The following is a 24,636-nucleotide window of genomic DNA, read 5'->3' on the forward strand; positions in this document are numbered from 1 at the left end:
TCACTTACGACGTGACCCCGCCGACACATTGTAAGATACACTGCAGAGTGTAAAGCCTGCTTTATACAGTGCCTACAAGTAGTATTCAACCCCCTGCAGATTTAGCAGGTTTACACATTGGGAATTAACATGGCATTGTGACATTTGGACTGTAGATCAGCCTGGAAGTGTGAAATGCACTGCAGCAAAAAAGAATGTTATTTCTTTTTTTTTATTTTTAAATGGTGAAAAGTTTATTCAGAGGGTCATTTATTATTCAACCCCTCAAACCACCAGAATTCTGTTTGGTTCCCCTAAAGTATTAAGAAGTATTTCAGGCACAAAAAACAATGAGCTTCACATGTTTGGATTAATTATCTCTTTTTCCAGCCTTTTCTGACTAATTAAGACCCTCCCCAAACTTGTGAACAGCACTCATGCATGGTCAACATGGGAAAGACAAAAGAGCATTCCAAGGCCATCAGAGACAAGATTGTGGAGGGTCACAAGGCTGGCAAGGGGCACAAAACCCTTTCCAAGGAGTTGGGCCTACCTGTCTCCACTGTTGGGAGCATCATCCAGAAGTGGAAGGCTTATGGAACTACTGTTAGCCTTCCACGGCCTGGACAGCCTTTGAAAGTTTCCACCCGTGCCGAGGCCAGGCTTGTCCAAAGAGTCAAGGCTAACCCAAGGACAACAAGGAAGGAGCTCCGGGAAGATCTTATGGCAGTGGGGACATTGGTTTCAGTCAATACCATAAGTAACGTACTCCACCGCAATGGTCTCCGTTCCAGGTGAGCCCGTAAGGTACCTTTACTTTCAAAGCGTCATGTCAAGGCTCGTCTACAGTTTGCTCATGATCACTTGGAGGACTCTGAGACAGACTGGTTCAAGGTTCTCTGGTCTGATGAGACCAAGATCGAGATCTTTGGTGCCAACCACACATGTGACGTTTAGAGACTGGATGACACTGCATACGACCCCAAGAATACCATCCCTACAGTCAAGCATGGTGGTGGCAGCATCATGCTGTGGGGCTGTTTCTCAGCCAAGGGGCCTGGCCATCTGGTCTGCATCCATGGGAAGATGGATAGCACGGCCTACCTGGAGATTTTGGCCAAGAACCTCCGCTCCTCCATCAAGGATCTTAAGATGGGTCGGCATTTCATCTTCCAACAAGACAACGACTCAAAGCACACAGCCAAGAAAACCAAGGCCTGGTTCAAGAGGGAAAAAATCAAGGTGTTGCAGTGGCCTAGTCAGTCTCCTGACCTTAACCCAATTGAAAACTTGTGGAAGGAGCCCAAGATTAAAGTCCACATGAGACACCCAAAGAACCTAGATAACTTGGAGAAGATCTGCATGGAGGAGTGGGCCAAGATAACTCCAGAGACCTGTGCCGGCCTGATCAGGTCTTATAAAAGACGATTATTAGCTGTAATTGCAAACAAGGGTTATTCCAGAAAATATTAAACCTAGGGGTTGAATAATAATTGACCCACACTTTTATGTTGAAAATTTATTAAAATTTAACTGAGCAACATAACTTGTTGGTTTGTAAGATTTATACATCTGTTAATAAATCCTGCTCTTGTTTGAAGTTTGCAGGCTCTAACGTATTTGCATCTTATCAAACCTGCTAAATCTGCAGGGGGTTGAATACTACTTGTAGGCACTGTAGATAGAGATGAGCGAACCCCCCTTGGTTCGGTTCAGCATGGGGTGTGCTCACGAACCTTTATCGAAATGCATTGGTTTCAATGGACATCAGTTTGGATTAGTATATTATTTATATACTAGAAGGTGGCCCGATTCTAACGCATCGGGTATTCTAGAATTTATTGTGTAGTTAATGTATGATTTTTGACTAATAATGGAAGGAAGACAATATATTTTGGTCAAAGATAAATTTTATTGTTTAAAAATTGTGAATGTTTAACATGAAGATGTACCTGTATGTAACTAAATATTGTTGGAAACTAACTGCATTAACAGTATACTATGTGATTTAGCAATATCATTGAAAAATACACAACATTGCGTTTAATATGAGCGGGGTTGTGTGTGTGTGTGTGTGTGTGTGCGTGGTGGTTTGTGTGTGCCGGTGTGTGTGTGTTTGATGGGCTGTGCCGTAGCTACTGCTTTTGCCACCCGGGGCGGTCGTCAAATTTGCCGCCCCCCCCCTCCGTTGGCTGTTGATAATCCAGAAACCTTAAAAATTCCGGAAAGCCATCAAAATATTTATTTTTCATGGAACTACAATCAAAGATCTAATTGTAGACTGCTGCTATTAGTCCTAGACTTTCAAATTTTTACACATATGTAGGCCTATTATACACACAAACAGCTCTGCATACAGACAGACACGGCTCTGCTACATACATACAGACACACACAGCTCTGCTACATACATACAGACACACACACAGCTCTACTGCATACATACATAACTCTGCTGCATACATACAGACAGACACACACAGCTCTACTGCATACATACAGACACACACACATAACTCTGCTGCATACATACAGAAATACACAACTCTGCTGCATACAGACAGACACACACAACTCTGCTGCATACATATAGACACACAACTCTGCTGCATACATACAGACAGACACGCACAACTCTGCTGCATACATACAGACACACAACTCTGCTGCATACATACAGACACACACAACTCTGCTGCATACATGCAGACACACACAACTCTGCTGCATACATGCAGACAGACACACATACACAACTCTACTGCATACATACATACAGACAGACACACACAACTCTGCTGCATACATACAGACATACACACACTACTCTTCTGCATACATACAGACAGACACACACAACTCTGCTGCATACGTACAGACAGACACACACAACTCTGCTGCATACGTACAGACAGACACACACAACTCTGCTGCATACGTAGACAGACACACACACACACAACTCTGCTGCATACATACAAACACACATATAGACCCACACACACACGGCTCTTGGGGGCCCACACACATGGCTCTTGGGGGCTCACACGCGCGGCTCTGGGGTCCAGCACATACGGCTCCGGGGGGGGGGTACAGGGCATACACCTGACGTGGGTGGAGAAGCCCATACAGATCACTGGGGCCCATAAATCGGGTGGCTGGGAGGGAACATACAGGTGGAGTGTGGGGAGGGGTGTAGCAGATACCGCTCGGTCACTGAGGAGAGGGGGGCCCACACAGCGCCGGAGGGAAGTGCTGTGCTGCAGGTCGCTGGCTGGCACTGTGCCTCCTTCATCTGTGGGACTGAGCAGGATGCCGCGTGGTAGCTCCGCCCACAGATGAAGCTCAAACCAGGAGGACGCTGGGAATGCTGTGGTCTGCATGCATTAAAGGGACGGCAGACACAGTTTCCTGCCGAGGACTGCAGTCCCCGGAACTCGGCCCGGGGGCAGCAGAACTGAAGGCGAGTGGCCAAAATACCGCCTCCCTGAAACGTGCCGCCTGGGGTGGACCGCCCCCTCTGCCCCCCCTTTGCTACGCCACTGGTGTTGGGCTGTGTGGGGGTCGTGTTGTGTGTGTGGCTTCATTTCCCGCTGGCCATGAATAGTAATGATTGGCTCATGAGCACTCTGGGATGCAGCTCTCCCACTAACCACCGATGAATTCAGGGGAAGCACATGGCTACTTAAATATTAACACTGCAGTGAATGTTAAGTAGCCATTCATGAATAGTAATGAGTGGCTCATGAATAGTAATGAGCGGATCATTAACATTCACAGCACTGTTAATATTTAAGTAGCCATGTGCTTCCCCTGCATTTATCAATGGTTAGTGGGAGAGCTGCGTCCCGGAGTGCTGGGTTCCTAGTGCACCGCAGCTGCGTCTCCTCCTGTCCCCGTCCCTCTATGTGTCTCTGTGACGTGGGGAAGGCCTGCGATGCCGCAGCTGGGTCTCCTCCGGTCCTTGTCACTCTGTGAGTCTCTGTGGCGCGGGGAAGCCCTGCGATGCCGCAGCTGCGTCTCAGCCGATCCCCATCCCTCTGTATCTCTGTGGCGTAGTTGGGTCACTGACCTGCGCTTTGGGGCCTCCTGTGGGTCGGGGTTTACTGTGCTCCGTCGCGTCGGGTGTAGGGAGCTTCCATGGCGGTGTCCCTTGTACCTGTCCGCCGGCTGCGTCATGGCGTTATCAGGGTTTCGGCAAGTGGGCATGTCCTAATTGAGTGGTTGTCGCTGCTGATTGGGTGTGGGTAGAGTTAACCCTGCTTTACACGCTGCAATGTATCTTACAATGTGTCGGCGGGGTCACGTCGTAAGTGACGCACATCCGGCATCGTAAGTTACATTGCAGTGTGTGACAGGTACGTGCGATTGAACGTTAAAACGTTCATCGCATACACATCGTACCTTAATCTAGAATTGTACGTCAGATTGTTCATCGTACCCGGGGTAGTACACATTGCAGTGTGTGTGACACCCCGGGAACGATGAACAGATCTTACCTATGTACTGCGGCTCCTGGCTCACAATGCGGAAGGAAGGAGGTGGGCGGAATGTTTTCGTCCCGCTCAGCTCCGCCCCTCCGCTTCTATTGGCCGGCTGCCGCGTGACGTCGATGTGACGCCGAACGTCCCTCCCACTCCAGGAAGTGGATGTTCGCCGCCCACATCGAGGTCGTATGGAAGGGAAGTACGTGTGACGGGGGTTAATCGTTTGTGCGGCACGTTCAACAAATTGAACGTGCCACACATACGATGGGGGCGTTGCAAATCGCATACGATATCGTATGCGAAATTGCAACGTGTAAAACAGGCTTAAGGTGTGGGTGTGTAGGGGATGTAATGCAGGGCCGCTGCTGATTTGGTAAGGTGGAGTGAGGGGTGGGTGTGGGGGAGTGTGTGTACACACACGTACACACGCAGGCATGTCCATTTTTTCTCTGACAGCACGGGTGTCACACGGATCGCACACTGATGTGATCCGTGTGACATCAGTGTGACACATACCAGAGAAAACACGGGTCTTTTTAATAAAAAGATGTTCTATATTTACCTCTCTCCGGCTCTGCTGCCTCCCGCTCCTTATCGCCACTCATTATACTCACTGAATATTCAGTGCCCTGTGGAGCTGGAAGCAGCAACATCGCGGGGACTTCAGTGCCGGGGACCGCATCGCTGGTGAGTATACAGCAGATTGTGTTTGTGTTTGTGTTCAGTGTATACATGCATGTGCTCTATGTGTGTGTATGTGCTCAGTGTATCCATGTGTGTCTGCTATGTGTACATACTTATCACAATTCCCAATGAACTCTGATGAACCCGTGAAGCTGTAGCGCGAGTGTCGTGGGTGTCATCAGGATGTCACATTGGGAACTCCGATGACCTCCTGGATGTCACTGTGCTTGCAGAATACTAACCTGTCCCCACGGTGCTGTCTTCAGTGGTGCTGTATCCAGCGCTGTCCCCATGATGCTCTGGCTTCAAGGTCCTGAGTGCGGTTGTGAAGTCCCGTTACCTTCAGGTTGCCTCATGGTCTTCAGGGACTTCACATGTTGGGAATTTTCCTGCAACAGGTGGGTCAGGTTAACTTCAATGGGAATTGTGACGCCACTCTCGGTATTGTGGTCAGTGGGTGACCTTCACTGCAGTTTGGGGAGCGACTGGGGCTGATGGTAAATGCAGTCTGGTGTTATGGCCTCCCGAGAGTGAGGCTGGCCCCAGGGTTCAGGTGTAAGTGTGTAGTACCACAGGTCGCAGAAGAACTCACACACAGGCAGCAATATCTTTCAGGGTTTTTACTCACTTTTTGCTGGTAGAGTGAGACAACCCGGGCGATGCTATGATGAACCAGGAGGGGAAACAGGTGCCCTTCAGGCTGATCCAGGGGTGACTGCTGACTCGCCTTCCTAGACCTTCTAGTTTTCAGGTGACCCCGACTTGGACTGCTTCGGGATCACCCAAGGAAGTTGCAACTGCTTCTTCTACCCTTTCTGGCCCATTTGCTGACAGCATGGACCAAGTAATGCTGGCTGCTTGTGTGGCGCCCTGGACTAGCCAGGTCATCACAGATAACACACAAACACCCCCACCCCCATCAGACAGGGACACCAGCCAAACAAAAACCCTTGTTGCCTCCCGCCAGTGTCTGATGTCCACACCAGGTGGGGATGGAGCCAAGCGGTTGGCCCCACCCACCGAGGAGTTCACAGGCCTGGAGGCGAGAAAAGTGACAGTTTAGTGTTGGAGTTTGAGGAGTGAGGAGTAAGCACTTGGGTGTCTGGGTTTGTGGCCCAGGCACTGACAGCAAGGTTGGCAGACAGTGGTGGCCGTCGGCAGGAGTGGTGGAGCAACGCGGAACCGTAGGACCGGGGACGGGCGACCACCCGTCGGTACCGACCGGGGAGCAAAGTGAAGCCAGCACACACAGGCAGGGCCATCGGACCCTGAACAGGCTTGGAGCCGCCGACAATAGTCAGATCCGAATGTGACTGGAACCCCAGGGGTTTCACAACAGCAAAAGTCCCGATTGAAGGCAACCGCCCACACCGTGAGGGTATACAGCTATCACCTAAGGCTAGAGACCCAAGGGCCAGCATCTGCGGGCAAACGGGCTCCTCCGGTACCCATACACTGGGGAGCGGACTACCGTTGGGAATCGATAGTAGTCAGAAAGAGAACATCAAGGTGCAGGGAAAGACAGCCGCCATCACCTGTCCGGGGAGAGACACTGCAGCCGGCTGCGGGACCCGTCCATCCAGCAGTTTGGTTTACCGAGGACTTTGTACCTTTCTTGCTGAGTGAGTACACCCGTGCCATCCGGCACCGCGCCGCACTGTCCCTGCAACCCTGCACCTTACCAACCCTGCCTCCCCGTCACAACATCACCGGGCCCCGGGACCACCGACCCCTACCCACGGAGGGGGAAAACAACATCCCAGCTGCTCCCTACCATCGCTCCCGGGATCCCCGTCACAAGCAGCGGTGGTACCCATCTTCACCACAGCCCGTGGGTGGCTTCACGGACTAACTCCCCCAAACCAACCACCCCTTTCACTCACGGGCGAGGAGTGCCGCTCGAGTCCCCGGATCCGGACCACCGCTCGAGCCACCGAGCAGCAGACCCGAGCGTTAGCGAGAGCGCAGCAGCGACAGCATCCTCCCCGCCCACGACACTTGCCTTTCCTTACTTATGGGCCCCCTCGTTGCTGTTGATGCTGCGGACTCTGTGTTGTTTGGTGAGGTACATCCAGCACCCTCACCAGCAGGTTTAGCAGGCCAAGTAGATGGGTTCCTGCTCTGGGGACCTGTTTCCCCATGCGGGCCTGGTCTACCGGTAGTCCCCTTACTCAGCCACCTCTTCACTAGGTGGTTTTCAGGCGGCACCACTGGGTAGCCGTTCTCCCCCGCCAGCAGCCAATACAGGTGCAGGGTCTGGCTAGTGTCCTGCTCTTCAGCCCTCCACTCCAGACTCGGCTGCTCCACTCCTACTCCTCTGACTGCCACTGCACATTTCTTTGTCTCCAGTCACACCACCCACCACTCGCTGGGATGCGAGGGCTCCACCCCCTCCCTGGGTCTGCCCAGGGGTCCCCTCTAAGCTGTGTGTGTGTGTTCCTGGTTACTTTGTGTCTGTGTGTACACACCCTAGTCAACCTTTGGGATTATCTGTTTGTACTGACCCAGCATGGGTGTAGTACTCAGTGGTGCCTGACCAGGTCAGAGGCGCCACACGGTGAATACACAAACCACATAAGTTGTGGGCCATTTTTTTTTTTTAATGAAGACATGTGTTATTGGGCCTGTGGCAGGCTTGAACACTGGCAGTAACCTCTCCACAACATTTAGAGACAAATCTTTTTAATCTCTGCCGACCCAAACAAAAAGCTGTTTAATATCATCAACTGCCCCTATCCATAGGGAATTATCCTCTCCTCATAGAGCTTTAAAACACCCGGGAGTTATGGTCCATGTAATAAAGGCTGTGAGCCTGCTTTTTAAATTCAAAAACTGATCCCAAACCCACCGTGCCTTCTACAGCAGTGCATCCAGCACATAATCCTGTTCTAGAAATTGCTGTACAACCAGCTTGATCCATGCAGTGTATATGTGATGTTGCCCAGATGTTGTGTAGCTCCACCATTGTGCCGCCACTAGTTTTTCAGCCTGATCACACTTGGCCTTCCCTAGCTACAGGTTCAGTGGAGCCAGCTATTTATCCAACTCGCTCAACAAAGTACTGAGAGAGGAGCAGATGGATGTTCCTGATGACATATTCATTCTATAGTAGATGTGGAAAGGGAGGGGAAGGCTATGGAAAAAGAACACTGGCAGTAACCACTGCACAACATTAGGAGACCCATTTTCTAGCCTTTCTTTGAAAACAACAGTTCAGTACCATCAATTGCTTCCTCCCGATAGGGAATTACCCCCTCCCCAGCTTTCAAACAGCAGGGAGTTACAGGCCACCAAACACATAGGCTTTGGCCCTTTTTTGTATTTTTGGGTTAAAAATCAAGATATGTGGAGGGTGTGGCTTGCATCCAAAATGGCAGTCGCATCTATAATTTAATCTTGCTGAAATTGAGCACCCAGACATATTTTCTGATCCTTTTTGAGATGGAGAATGTAAGGAGCCTCAGGATGAACAGAAGAAAGACCATTTCAGCTGCTGAGAAGCTCAGAGAGTTTGAGCGGCCTTCTGCCCAAAAGGGCATAAAGGCACCTGCAACGCTCAGTGGAGAGGTGAGGGAGAAGGAGCTTGTAACGGAGGAGGATGGAGGTGAGGAGCAGGAGCTCACTGAAGCAAATGTCGGAACACCTCCTATCTGCCATTCGGGACTCCAAAGTTTCACTTACTGGTAAGATCAATGAGGTCAAGATTGATATGGGCCTCCTCTGTTTAGATCTGCAGAACCTCCGGGAGCGAGTGAAGGAGGCGGAATCCAGGGTCTTGGTGCTGGAGGACGGCGCGGCTCCAGTTGCTGGGAAGCTCGCCTCAAGGGTGGCCAGTCTGTGGGCCAAGAGAGCAATGGACCTGGAAAATAGGCTGCACCACAATTATGTGTATCCTGGGCCTCCGGGGAGATTCCTATGCATTCGCAGACACATAGAACAGAGAACTGTTCCCAGATGTGTACCGCCCCGCGCTCGGCTGCAGCCAAGCCGCTCGGATCCGGGCTCGTTGGTGGGTGGCTCGAGCGCCTCTGGACCCGGGGTCACTTCACTCTGAAAGGGGACTGGCGCTTTGAAGGGGATGTAGGTTTATGGCCAGGGCCGTGGTTGTGGTTAAGTTCGTGATGCCACCCACGGGATGTGGTGAAGGTGTAGACATGGTTATGCAGCAAGATGTTAACCCTTCCGTGGGCAGGGGTGATGGCCCCGGGACCCATTGGGTAGAGCGTGCTGGTGTGGTGCAGGGCGGTGCACGGCCCGAGGGCACAGTTGTACTCACGATGATTGACACACACGAGTCTCTGGTAAGCCAAGATGATGATGGTCGGTGCCTGCAACCGGCTGCGTCTGATCCCCCACCCAGTTTGGTGGTCTCTGCCTTTCTCCTGCACCGTGTTGTGTAGCTGTGTACTGCCCATGCTTCATCGAAGTGACGCACATCTGGCGCCGGTAATGATGTCGCAACGTGTAAAGCCTAGATGCGCCGATAAACGATCGCAAAAGCGTCGAAAATCGATGATCTGTGTAGCGTCGGTCATTTTCAAAATGTCCCCTCTCATACTACATTCTAAGGCCAAGTTATAATAAAGTGGCTTAAAATTTTTGCTGTACAACCAGGTTGATCCATGCAGTGCATATGTCATGTCACATGGACATTGTGTTGCCCAGCAGGGGGAATGTGACCGTTGAACTTCGGGAGATTCACCCTGACGATGTTTCGAATTTACCAGAAGAAATCATCCATGAAGTTGTGGAATGTTCAGTGGGATGAATATCTGTGAAGATAATATGCATCTGGTTTTAGATCATGTAGATGTGGTCGAAATTGAAGATTCATTTGACAGTGTAGCAAGGACAGATGGTGAAGAGGATCCAGCTAGTGAAGATAGAGTAGACATTGAGACGATTCATGTCGAAGGCGTCTGTGGATATGAAGAGATGGCATCTGTTGAGGGATTGATTGAATATTTAGACACTCTAACTAGTGAAGACTTTCAGCACAGTGAAGATGATTCATCCACCTTCAACATCACTGAGTGTGAAGAGATGACAAGTAAAAACTATGAAGTGATTCAGGCAGAGGAAGGCGTTCTCTCTCCAAAAGGAACAAGTAAAGACATGTGTAAGCTTTGAAGAGTTTAAAGCCACTGTTACAAAAGTTTAATTGACTGACGTCAGTCAAGATTTTAAGGATAGTGGAGGTGAACAATTAGTGTCTGATCAAGACCTGAAACTCAAAGAGCTCTATGAAGAGTTTGAGGGTAAAAAAGATGTCAGGATGCCAGAGAAGAAAAGAATTGTTGATAGAAATGTAGAGTGTAAATGAATGTGCGATGCCCTGAACTATCAGATCGTCACAGGATATTGTGCAATCTGCCCTTCTGTGCAATATCCACCTCCTCCTTGGTTACGGGTCCCTTAAGCCTGCTTTACACGGGACGACCGATCGTGCGATTTCACGATCGATCGTACCCGCCCCCTTCATTTGTGCGTCACGGGCAATTGATTGCCGTGGCGCACAAACTCGTTAACCCCCCGTCACACATACATACCTCCCGGGCAACGTCGCTGAGGGTGGTGAACATCCACTTCCTGAAGGGGGAAGGATTTTTGGCGTCACAGCGACGTAATGCTACCAATTGAAGCGGAGGGGTGGAGATTAGCGGGATGTAAACATCCTGCCCACCTCCTTCCTTCCGCATAGCTGGCGGGAGCCACAGGACAGGTAAGCGATGTTCACCGTTCCCGTGGTGTCACACGGAGTGGCGTGTGCTACCCCGGGAACGATGAGCAACCGGCGCCATTTTAAATAAACGAGATTATGAAACCGAGCGACGAGTACACGACTCACGATTTGTGAGTGATACTGCGTCGCTCGGAGGTGTCACACAGCCCGACGTCGCAAGCAATGCCGGATGTGCGTCACAAAAACCGTGACCCCGACGATCTATCGCACGATAGATCGTCTCGTGTAAAGCACCCTTAACAATTGGTGTTGCCAAAACCAGCTAATCAAAATCCTAGAAACACTCTGCACCACACCCACCAGACACACGAGTGGACGGCCTGAGTGGAATAGGGTCGTCCACTTGGGGGGTTGGTTAAGGGGAGGTCAGGAGTGTCAGGAGTCAGTCAGTCAGTCAGAGAAAGGGGGAGTGTGATGCCCTGGCCTATCAGGTCGTCACAAGGATGCCGTGCAATCTGCCCTTCTGCATGGTACCCGCTCTTCCTTGGTTACGGGTCCTGTCCCTTTAGTGTTGCTAAGAACAGGTATACACAAATCCTGAGGAACACTCTGCACCACACCCACCAGACACCCATTGGGCAGCCTGAGGGGAATAGGGCCACCCAGATGGAGGGATGGTAGAAGGAGGGCCAGAAGTGTCAAGGAGTACTGAGAGAGTAGTCAGTGAGTCGTGACAGGAAAAGGTCACGCTGTGGAGCTGGGTTCCTTTACCCGTCCCAGGTGCCAAACGTTGGCCTGGCCTGGAAGGAGCTAGAACCCCGATCGCAGAAGGTAGTGAAAGGGGGCACGGTACTGCCACGGAGAGAAGTTCAGCCGCCTTGTGCTACAACCAGGCAGGGGTCAGGGCATGACGGGGTACACGGACCCTAGGCTGGGAAGTAGCTTTACGAAAATTTTTAAAATTTTGCAATTTTCAAACTTTTAATTTTTATGCCCTTAAACCAGAGAGTAATCTCACACAAAATAGTTAATAAATCACATTTCCCACATGTCTACTTTACATCAGCACAATTTTTGAATCAAAATTTTTTGGGGTTAGGAAGTTAGAAGGGATCAAAGTTCATCAGCAATTTCCCATTTTTTCAACATTTACAAAACCATTCTTTTTGGGACCACATCACATTTGAAGTGACTTTGAGAGGCCGAGGTGACAGAAAATACCCCAAAGTGATACCATTCTAAAAACTGCACCCCTCAAAGTACTGAAAATCACATCCAAGAAGTTTATTAACCCTTCAGGTGCCTCACAGGAATAAAGCAATGTGGAATGAAAAAAAATATATATTTTACCTAAAAAGTGTTGCTTTAGCGCCAATTTATTTATTTTAGAAGAAGTAAGAAGTAATGGAACAAAATGGAACCTAAAATGTGTTCCCTAGTTTCTCCTGAGTGCGCTGATACCCCACATGTGGTCAGAAACCTCTGTTTGGACAAATGGGAGGGCCCGGAACAGAAGGAGCAATATTTGAATTTTGGAAAGCAAATTTGGCTGAAATAGATTGCGGATACCATATTCTATTAGCAGGGCCCCTAAGGTACCTAAACAGCAGAAATCCCCCACAAGTGACCCCATTTTTGAAATTAGACCCCTTAAGGATTTTATCTAGAGATATAGTGAGCATTTTGAACCCACGGATACTTTATAGAATTTGATAACATTAGGCCGTCATATTGAAAATTTTCATTTTTTTTCACAAAAATATTGCTTTAGCACCAAATTTATCATTTTTCAAGAGGTAACACCAAAAATTGGACCTTACAGTTTATTACCCACTTTCTTGTGATCGCGGTGATACCCCACATGTAGTCAGAAACCTCTGTTTGGACAAATGGTTAAGCTTGGAACGGAAGGAGCAATATTTGAATTTTGGAAAAGCTGAAATAGATTGCGGACACCATGTCATATTTGCAGGGCCCCTAAAGGTATCTATACAGCAGAAATCCCCCACAAGTGACCTCAATTTGGAAAGTAGACCCCTCAAGGACTTTATTCAGGGGTATAGTGAGCATTTTGAACCCCCAGGGGCATCACAAAAATGTTGCTCTAACAGCAAATGTCTAACTTTTAGGATGTGTGCCCACGATCCGGCGACACTGAGTCTACGGAGATGTAAGTATTGTCCATGGGAGAATGCAGCTGGCCATGACCTCGATCCAGATGCGGGCTGCTGCTTACTTTAGCTCTATTCTCTCCACGGAGAATTCTCCTCTCCGCAGCATAAATTGACATTCTGCAGCGCCAGATGTCAGTTTATGCTGTGGAGAAAATAAGCACAGTGGCAGGAGATTTCTAAAAATCCTTCCACTGTGATTGTACTGTACAACGCATCAAAAACACAGCATCGAAAACGCTTGAAACCCTAATTGCGGGCACGCAGCCAAAAAAGCTAGGAAGGATAGATAGATAGACAGACAGATGTCAAACACATATATAATGTCCCACCTCCCTGCATATTCCAAGCTGACGCCCTTTAGTGACTTTCAGGTGTCACTAAAGGGTGCTTAGCCTTGTATTTAGCCAAAAAATAAATAATTAAAAAAAAAATGACGCGGGATCCCCCATTTTTGATAGCCAGCTAGGGTAAAGCAGATGGCTGTATCCTGCAAACCGCAGCTGGCAGCTTTACCGTGGTTGGTGATCCAATTTGGAAGTCACCCCAGGCTCTTTTTTTATAGTTATTCATAAATAATAATAATTAAAAAAGTAGGGTCTCCCCCAAATTGGATCACCAGCCAAGGTAAAATGGACAGCTGTGGTTTGGTAGTCTCAAGGGTGGGAAGGTCCATAATTATTGGCCCTTCCCAGCCTAAAAATAGCAGGCCGCAGCTGCCCCAGAAGTGGCGCATCCATTAGATGTGCCAATCCTGGAGCTTCGCCCCAGCTCATCCCGTGCCCTGGTTCGGTGGCAAACGGGGTAATAAATGGGGTTGATACCAGCTGTAATGTCACCTGACATCAAGCTCAGCAGTATGTGATGTCACGGCGTCTATCAGATACCCGACATCACAAACTGTCAGTACTAGCAAAAAAAAAATAGACGACAAAAAAAATTTATTTCAAAAAACACTCCCCAAAACATTCCCTCTTTCACCAATTTATTGTAAGGAAAAAAAAAAAATCTGGTCTGCAGTAATCCAATAAGGGGGTCCCAAGATGACTCTGGACCTTCTAGAATATGGGGGCATGCTCAGGAAACGTATCCCCCATTTTCTAGGAGTGCAGACCCTCCATGTGAGGAGTGTGGGTGCACTGAATCTGCACCCACTCTCCGAGGTCCACAGCAGCAGTATCCGTGCAGCCAGCGCAGCTCTCACTGTGACTGAACACAGGAAGCTGAGCTGACAGCTGCTCCTGCGCATGCGGCAGCGTCTATTGTGAAGGATTAGGGATGTGGGGTATCAATGCTGCACAGATACACTGGAACACTGGGGGACACCGGCGGGCTATAGGGGGGTGACCTGGCAGGGCCTGGGAGGATTTTTCTGTCGCATGTGTCATGGCACATGCGACAGAAATCAGAAGAGTAGGGTGAATGCGGCCGGCGCGCTGCTGTGCGCGCTGCCATCTTGGATTTCCGGGAGCGGGTTGGGAGTCGGGGGGAGGCACTTTGGCGACACCGGGGGACCGGAGAGGAGAATTATCTCTAATCTGATATGTTTGTTCATGCCAGTGAGAGATAAATCATTTTTTATTGGCGCTGTCATTTACTGTAACGTGATAATCGGTATACGGTGTATATCGGTGATCACGTGAGCGGGGACCGGAAAAACCGGCCTGAATTATGATCTCCAGGATCTCAGCTACCCCTGAAACCCCGGAGATTTTCTGACGCTGGGGGGCGCTATTCACTTATTTCTGCCTGCCGTTTATAAATGGCATTTCGGAATAAGTACCTTATTCTGCCCCCATTTATCTCCGTAAGGCTGTCGTAATGGGGTTAAAGGTTTGTGCAGCCGGCACAGCTTTCAAATTTTCCCTGTCAAAGCTGTTTCATGAAAACAGTAGTGGTTGTCTGACTGAATCTAGAGAAGGTCCATCGTCGTTGTTGAGGCGGCTTTGCTGCTAGCATCTTTCACGGTATATTTTCAAGTATAGAGAGTGGGCGACTTTACAACAGAGACGCCTGAAGAATGAGGATCTCACTTCTTTTAACCGCTTCAGTGTTTATGAACCCTGAAGTGCTTAAAAGAGGTGACATATGATATGTACAATGTTGTTTTGACATTGCTGTGGACTATTTCGTTTTATAAGGCTTTTAAGTGATGGTTTTATAGATGGAAAATAGGCGGAATCTTCTTAAGGCCCCCTTCACACATCCGTGTCTCAGGTACATGTGAAAACAGACATCACACGTACTGGAGACACGGGCACACGTAGATCCATTAAAATCAATGGGTCTGCGCACATGTGCATTTTTTCACATGGACCGTGTGTCCATATGGAGCATACGTGTGTCCGCGTGCTCCACACATAGACATGTCCATTTTTCTCTCGCAGCACAGGTGTCACACGGAGCGCACGGATGTGATCCGTGTGACACCAGTATGCTACATACCAGTGAAAACCAAGTTTCTGCGAAATAAAATTAATTTCTACACTCACCTTCTCCAATGCTGCTGTTTCTGCCGCTGCTGTCACTTGCTTTCTACCGCTGCTCATTATACTCATCGCATATTCACTTCACTAAGGACCGGAAGCAGCATCAGCTGAGCTGGGAGTCAGCAGGGCCTGAGACCACAGAGCGGAAGACATCAGCACCACGGACAGCAGCGACCGAGACAGGTGAGCAGAAAGTTCCTGCTCTCCATGTATAATCATGGATAGCACACAGACAACATTCGTGTGCCAAAATCACGGCACACGGAGGGCCATACGCACCTTTTACATGCCCGTGCAAAATGTGCATGTTTTTCACGGACATGTGAAAGAGGCCTTAAAAGGATGCTAAGAATTCTTAGAAGAGGCTAAGATTTATTTTTTTCTTATTTTTATATATGTGTAAAATCTATGTAACAAAAATTAAAAACACTGAAATACAGAACCAAAATGAGTCCCACACACAAAAAAAAAAACACCTGCCAGTTTACATGTCTGAGAAAGAAAAAAGGATGTGTGAAACCAACCTTATCAAGATAACATTGAGTCTTCCCCTCCAGGCTTATTAGGGACAGAGTCTAAATTGATGTGATTTTTTAGTCTGTACTTATGCTTAAACTCGATATTGCTACATGGGAGAGCAGGTTTGTTTATTTGTTTGTTTTGCACAGTTCATTGCACATAGCAATTTTTCATTATATACATATATATATATATATATAATTGCCTTATTCTGTCTGTCTGTCTCGCTCCAAAATGACATCATTACAGTGACAACCGTTGCCACACTGCGCGCGCTAGAGAGCCTGTGACTAACGGTTCAGCTAAGTGAACATCATGAACTACGGCGCAACAGGACGACGCCCGACAACTTTCCCCGCACCCGCAAGGAGCCCCGACTCCCAGGTGACTGCTGCACTCCCAGGAGCCAGCACCGGGAACCCAGCTGACATATACCCTTGCATTGCTGGGATCGTGCCGGGAGACGGCGTACGCTGGTAACCATGGTACACATCGGGTAACTAAGCAAAGCGCTTTGCATAGTTACCCTATTGTGTACCATGGTTACCAGCGTAACTCAGCTCCACCCCCCATGCGCTCCGCCCTCCGCATGTATACACTGAAAACACGTGCACACACACGAATAGTCACCTGTCCCCAGCCATGCAATACCCGGCACTGACGTCCTCAGTGCCATGGCCCCCCTCGCCTCCACCTCCCCCCGCACTCCGCCCCCCGCATGTATACACTGAACACACATTTCGGCACTACCGCACCCATCATCCTCCCCGCACACATTCCGGCACTACCGCACTCATCATCATCCAAGCACACACCCCGGCACTACCACTCCCAACATCATCCCTGCACACACTCCGGCACTACCGCACTCATCATCATCCCCGCACACACTCCGGCACTACCGCACCCATCATCCTCCCCGCACACATTTCGGCACTACCGCACTCATCATCATCCAAGCACACACCCCGGCACTACCACTCCCAACATCATCCCCGCACACACTCCGGCACTACCGCACCCATCATCATCCACCGCACACATTCTGGCACTACCGCACTCATCATCATCCAAGCACACACCCCGGCACTACCACTCCCAACATCATTCCCGCACACACTCTGGCACTATCGCACTCATCATCATCCCCGCACACACTCCGGCACTACCGCACTCATCATCATCCCCACACACACTCCGGCACTACCGCACTTGTCGGGGGCGGAGGAGGGGACGCTGCGCTCTCCCTCTGCTTGGGTCCGACTGCCGCTGCTGCTGCGGCCGCTGCTGCTCGGTGGCTCAAGCGATGGGCCGGATCCCGGGGACTCGAGCGGCGCTCCTCGCCCGTGAGTGAAAAGGGGTTTGGTTTTGGGGATTTATTGTCCGTGACGCCACCCACGGCTGTGGTGATTGTGTGGACACCACCGCTGCTCTGTATGGGGATCCCGGGAGCGGTGACAGGGAGCAGCAGAGTTATTTCTTCCCTCCGTGGGTAGGGGGTTTGTTGTCCCGGGGCCCGGTGATGGGGTAGGGGTGGATGGCAGGCCGGGTGCGGGGCCTGGTGAGGTGCAGGGTCGCGGGGGCAGCGCTGGGCCGTACGGCACAGTGGTACTCACTCAGCCTGAGACGTTGACACAGTTCTCGGTAAAACACACGGCTGGAAAGACGGTTCTCACGGACGGCTGCTGTTGCTTTTCCCCGGTAGTTAGCGGTGACTGTCTCTTTTCCCTGCACCTATGTTCAATGTTGGTAGCGATGGATTCCCACCGGTTACCCGCTCCCCGACTTGGATATGGGCCGGAGGAGCCCCTCTTTGCCCGCAGGCGCTGGCCCTGAGAAACTGGTGCCTTGGCGGTGGCGGTGTCTTTCCTTCACGGTTGGACTGTTGCCTTCAATCGGGACTTAGTTGTTTGGAGACCCGGAGGTCCCCTTCACTGACGGATTTGGCAAATTCACGGTGACTCCTAGCCTTGCCGGGATCCGAAAGGCCCCTGCCAATGGTGCTGGCTTCTCCTTGTATACCGGTCCGGTACCGCTGGGCCACCACCCGTCCACGGTCCTTTTGGCAACCTCCGATCAGCCTCTCCTGCAGACGGTCACCACCGTCTGCTAACCTTGCTGTCTCAGTCCGGGGCACACACCCGGACTAACTTCAGGGTTTCCAAACTGTCACTTTCTCCTTCACTTCAACTCCTCTACCACTTCCCTCTCACTTCAAACTCTATCTCCCTTCAACTCCAACTTCAACTTCAACTGCCTGGTTTTCCCGCCTCCAGGACTGTGAACTCCTCGGTGGGCGGAGCCAACCGCCTGGCCCACCCGCTGGTGTGGACATCAGCCCCTGGTGTGGACATCAGCCCCTGGAGGAAGGCAACAAGGATTTCTGGTCTAGCTTAGGTGTACCTAACCGGGGTGTAGGGTGTGTTGATGTCATTACCTGTGACCCCTGGCTTGCCCAGGGCGTCACACACTCATCATCATCCCCTCACACAAACCGGCACTACCACACTCATCATCATCCCAACGCACACGCAAGCACTACTGCACACATCATCATCCCCGCACACACGCAGGCACTACCTGAGTGAAGTCTCCGGTGACAGCGCGCCTCCCTTCAGTTGGTACGTGGAGCTGACACTGAGCGGTCATGTTCTACGGCACTCCCTGTCAGCTTCATGTAACAGAGCTGAAAGCGTCATGTGGATTACGTTGGACCTGGTTGGGTGTTTGGGGATTACTAAAGTGCTAAAAGAGGTTTTTTTTGTCTTTTATTCGAAATAAAGGATTTTTCGTTGTGTATGTTTATTTACTTTCACTTACAGGTTAATCATGGAAGGTATCTCGGGGAGATGCCTGCCATGATTAACCTAGGACTTAGTGGCAGCTATAAGCTCCCATTTAACTCCTTATTACCCCGATTGCCACTGCACCAGGGCAATTTGGGATGAGCCGGGTAGAGTCCCGGGACTGTCTCATCTAATCGATGCAGCAATTCTGGGCGGCTGCTGGCTGATATTGTTAGGGTGGTGGGCTCCCCATAACGTGGCGCTCCCCATGCTGAGAATACCAGTCTTCAGCTGTGTGGCTTCATCTTGGCTGGTATCAAAATTGGGGGGACCGCAGTTTTTTTTTTTAATTATTTATTTATTGTACCGCACGATATAGACCCGCTCACCGGTGGCTGTGATTGGTTGCAGTGAGACAGCTGTCACTCAGCGTGACTGCAACTAATCATAGGTGCCGGTGGGCGGGGGAAGCAGGGAAACGAGATTGAATAATGAGCGGCCGGCATTTTCAAAAGCAGGAGAAGCCGCCAGAGCAGTGTGACAGCTGTGCAGCGCCGTAACGGTGATCGGTGAGTATGAGAGAGGGAAGGGGGATAGAGGTGGGGTGGAGGGTGGGAGATTGGGGGAAGAGGGGGGGAAAGGGGTGGGAGAGAAGGGGGGGAGAGACCAGGAGTGATTTTAAACGATTTAGATCGTTCTGCTCGACATGCTGAGCATGCGCAGTAGAACGTGACGGGATCAGTCAGCGGATTCCGCCGCTTAGTGCATTGCGGCGGAATCTGCCACCATAGACAATCATTAGACACCTTGGCGGGTTCTAACAGACTCCATCAAGGTATTTTAACGACCCAAAAAATGCTACATGCAGCATTCCCCCCATCCGACGCTGCGTCAAATTAACGACGCTGCATCCTCCAGCGGATGCAATGCAGACACTTGCGTTACAGTGCGTCGTCAATACAAGTCTATGGAGAATAGTGCAGTGTGCGTTAAAGGACAGCACTTATCTCCATAGCGGCGGATTGCGCAGAACGCAAATGTGAAAGCGCCCGAACACACACACCTGGATAGTCACCTGTCCCCAGCCATGCAGTCCCCGGCACTGACGTCCTCAGCGCCATGGCACCGCTCAGCTCCACCCACCCGCACTCCTCCCCCCGCACACATTACCCCGTAGGATGGCGGCACATGTCAGGATGGTGGCTGCACCACGATGGGGGCACATACCAGCATTGGGCCACATCACAGCATCAGAATATTTTTTCTTAACTTTACACTGTTCATGGTTTTCTTTCATTACAAGCCATGGACAGCATTAAACATTAGACTCATCTATTAAAATTGCTCCTTCTGTTTGTCATTTTAAAACCAATAAACAGTTATAAGAATACTAAATTAAACCTAACCCATCCAGTCCATTCATTACCTTATTATTCAATCTGCTAACCTACATACACATTCTAGACTACCCGATACGTTACAATCGGGCCACCTTCTAGTTTAGTATATGTGTCATAGACAACTTGGTTTCCTTTGTAATTTTTGTTGATATCTTTGTAGAAACAGGAAAAGTCATCAATAAAATTTAATAGGTTAAATTTCATGAGATACCCAGGAATGAGAGCATCAGATGTCCTCCTTTTAGTAAGTGTATTAGTGCAGAAAAATCACAATATTTCAGCAATGCAGGCCCTTTATCAAGCAAAAGAAAGCCAGGAACCAGAACATTAAACGTCCTCCTTTTGGTAAGTTAATAAGTTCAGAAATATCACAATGATTCAGCCACATAAGGCCTTTATCATATATGATATGCATATCTATCTTTTTCTATGAATTGATAAAGGCCTTATGTGGCTGAAACATTGTGATGATAATAATAATAATAATAATAATAATAATAATAATAATAATAATAATAATAATAATAATATTAATAATAATATTTTTTAGTTCTATAGCGCCAACATATTCCGCTGTGATTTCTCTGCACTAATAAATTTACCAAAAGGAGGATGTCTGGTGCCCTAATTCCTGCATTTCTCTGTATTGCTATAATCTTGTGGAAGGTTTCACCAAGTGTGCACAGACAAAAGAGTGGATCATAGGACTCATCTATTGGAAGATTGGAGTGCAAGGTTGTGTAGCACCCCTGAAGCCATCAGGAGCTACAAAGTACTACATCCTGTCAAAGATGCAGGGCCTACCCCCAGGAACCCGGAAGACCAGTGCCGGTAACAACAAAACACATAATCCCTGTTTTTCCCTTCCCAAGGACTGGTGACAGACTAGAGTTTGACCCAATGGATGGCCACCTAGGGGTGGAGCCGATTCAGTCCACTAGATCACAACCAGCGGGGATGGGTCAGACACTCAGTAAGTGTAAGTGAGAGGAGATGGACGTGACCGTACTGACGGGAGTGTGTAACAGTGACCTGTCAGGTGCAGGCGTGTGGTTGCCGAAGGAGTATGGTGGAGTACTCTTGGAACCAGTGCACCAACGGGGTACAGAGCCCTAGGTCAGGCAAATGCTCCAGGCAGACCTGATAAAATCTGCACAGTGAGGGGGACCATTCAGGACCTCACTGACCGTAAAGTCCGGGGGCACCAGCAGTGACGGGAGAACCAGGGACCGGAACTGCCCGCCGTACAGACTAAAGACTGAGAGACTACAAGGAGGGGACCCTCAGACGCTCCAAGCCACGGAGACCCACCAATATGAGAAAGGTGCAGGGGAAAGAAGCCACCAGGTCACCAAACTGGGACTGGGACTAAGGGCACTAGTGGTGAGGACCAGCCTTTCTCCTAGTACCAGCCATCAAACTGCTGTGAGTAAAGAAAACCAGTTACACTGCAATCCTTTGTGTGGCCTACGTTCTTTCCGCGCCCAACTCCATCACCTACTCCCTGGGGCCCCGGCCCTACTTGTGGAGTGCCCAACATCCGTGACTGTGCAGCTTTGGTTCCATCTCCATAACCGCAACCTGCAAGTGGCGTCACGATAAAATATTTTTTTAAATATTCCCTTGTACGTAACCCATTTCAAGTGACCCCTAGGGTCATGGAACTGGGCAACTGCCACCCAGTGACACATCCCAGTAATACACCACCCGGGACCGAGTACCCCATAGCCCTGGGTCGAGTCAGTTGCAAATGCATAAAATTGCAAATAGTTTGTAAAATCCTCTGTACTTGCTGGTTTTCTAGCTACCTGCAAGCTCTTTGCTATATAGTTTGTAAGCACTGCTCTGAAGCTGGCTGGGTCCATGGATCAGGCCAGCCTTAATGTCCCCTCTCTTCTCCAATGATGCACAGTCAATGATGTGTCTACTAACAGATTTAATGAGTACAACGTTCTGTTCAGAGGCTAAGCCATGTCGTTGACACAAAAGCAATCATCAGGAGCTGGTATATTGATGGATCACCACTTAAGAAATAGACACTAGTGGTTATTGCCTGAAAAGTCACCTCGAAATAGTGTTTTTTTTCATCTTTATTTTTGGCCTGGGCTCACTGGAGGATTCCTAGGTACTTTGATGGGCATGCGATATGACATCTTTGTGATATTAGTGTAATGGAATAAAATTTATTAGCATTTTTTGATGGGGTACAAGATCTTCACAATGCTAAATCTAACCTCTTGTATAGAAAAACATACCTTGACCATTGGAGTTTCTACAATCGTGATATTTTCATTAATTAGACTCATGAGCTTCAGGGCTGTAGGGTCATCATACTCAAATCTTTGATCCAGTAGTATGGACACGATTACGTTGGCTACAGCAGTGTTCATGATGGACAGGTTATCAAACGGTTTTCCTAAAAGTAAGTCAAAAGATATGGTAAAATTTTGACTCATGCAAAAAGATGTTGCAAACTAACCAAGAGAAAGGACCCTAGCACTACCAGTATGCCCTAATGGCAGACATGCCAGATGTGCCAATTGTACAACTGGATAGCTGCCCAATAGGTAAGTAAACTCTTTGCTAGACTATTGGAACAATATAAGGAGATGACATATGATATAAATATGAGTTGGACTCTATCTGACTAAAGGGTGCTTTACACGCTGCGACATCGCTAACGATATGTCGTCGGGGTCACGTCGTTAGTGACGCACATCCAGCGCCGTTAGCGACATCGCAGTGTGTGACACCAAGGAGCGACGATCAACGATCGCAAAAACGTCAAAATTTGTTGATGGTTGACACGTCGCTCCTTTTCATAATATCGTTAGTGGTGCATGCCGCTGATTGTTTGTCGTTCCTGCGTCGTCACAAATCGCTATGTGTGACACCGCAGGAACGACGAACATCTTACCTGCGTCCACCGGCAATGAGGAATGAAGGAGGTGGGTGGCATGTTCCTTGAAGGAAGGATTGTTCGGCGGTCACAGCGACGTCGCTGAAAAGGTATGTGCGTGTGACGCCGCTGTAGCGATAATGTTCGCTACGGCAGCGATCACCAAATGTCGCACGAACGACGGGGCCGGGTGCTATCGCACACGACATCATTAGCTATCGCTAGCGATGTCGCAGCGTGTAGAGCACCCTTAAGTCACATGTTTTATTTCCTTTTACAATCATAAATAAGACCTATCAGGAATTACGTATAATAGATTAAAATAAACATTCAAGTAGTAAGAAAAAAAGTAATCAAAATATGATCTCCAGGACTTCTTTGGTGCTTCACATTCAGTTTAGAATGCTCAATCTCAAAGTAAAGCTAAAGTATAGCAAATCATTTTTTTCCCGAAACATGTCCTAAGTAGAGATGAGCGATCCTGCCAAGGATCGGATTGGTTCAGAATCACCGATCCTGCCTGAGATCGCTGATCGTATCTCAGCCGATTCAATCATCGATCCTAGCAGAACCCATTAAATTCAAGGGAAGCAAAGTGATGTGTTGTAAAATGGTGCAGGGGGGCTGCAAAAGAAAGAAAATAAAGGTATAAAGCAGTGCATATTTATCAGTCTCCCCATGGCTGCAGCACTACTTCCTGGTCCACTAATTATCCCTCATACATATTCACCGGCATTTTTGACTGCTGTTGGACCATGCCCAAACACTCTGAGACAGCATCTGTGATTGGCTGGAGTCACAAACACTGTCTGTGTCCTTATATTGGTGATAAATAAATAAATAATAATGAAAAATTGTCGTAGGGTCACCCCCTGTATTGATACCAGCAAAACTAAAGCCACGACTATGGGCTGCAGCCCCAGCCATACGCCTATTGTTGCTGTGTATCAAAATAAGAAGAACCACAAGCCAATTTAAAACAAGATATTTAAATAAATAATTTTAAAAAATAGAGTGCAGTCCTACCCAATTTTTATACCCAGTCATAATAAAACCACCAGCTGGGAGCTGGTAATCTCAGGCTGGGGAGACCTAAGGTTGTTGGGCCCCTCCAACCTAAAAATAGCAGCCTGTAGCTGCCCAGGATTTTTGCATCCATTAGCTGTGACAGTCCCAGAACATTACCCAACTCCTCTCGATTGCGCTGGTGCGGTGGCAATCGGGGTAATAAGGGGTTAATAGCAGTTCACAGCTACCCATAAGCCCTAGATTAGTAAAATATAAGAACACAAACACACAAGAAATCTTTATTTAAAAAAACAAACAAACAATCTTTCACCAATTTATTAACCCCCATAACACCCAACCTGACGTAATCCACACGAGGATTGCCCATGACAATTTCAGCTCTGCTACATTTGAAGGAACAGTGTGGGGCCATAGAACAATGACCACATTGAGATTCGGGCAGAGACTGAGCCACAGCGATGAACAGTGACGTTACTCAGGTTAGATGCGGTCACAGCTGAAGGTTCCCAC

The 24,636-nt window shown here is 49.0% G+C and overlaps 1 protein-coding gene across 1 annotated transcript in view; it reads right to left on the bottom strand.

Annotated features, from left to right (window-relative positions):
• LOC142297002 (cytochrome P450 2K1-like) overlaps positions 1-24,636 on the bottom strand; it is a 47,468-nt gene that overhangs the window by 16,398 nt on the left and 6,434 nt on the right. The window contains exon 4 of the mRNA XM_075341209.1: positions 22,454-22,614. Coding sequence (XP_075197324.1) covers positions 22,454-22,614 — 161 coding nt within the window. The remainder of the gene's footprint in view (positions 1-22,453; positions 22,615-24,636) is intronic.

The sequence above is a fragment of the Anomaloglossus baeobatrachus genome, chromosome 3 (genome assembly GCF_048569485.1).
Source record: "Anomaloglossus baeobatrachus isolate aAnoBae1 chromosome 3, aAnoBae1.hap1, whole genome shotgun sequence".
In the NCBI taxonomy this organism is placed as follows: Eukaryota; Metazoa; Chordata; class Amphibia; order Anura; family Aromobatidae; genus Anomaloglossus; species Anomaloglossus baeobatrachus.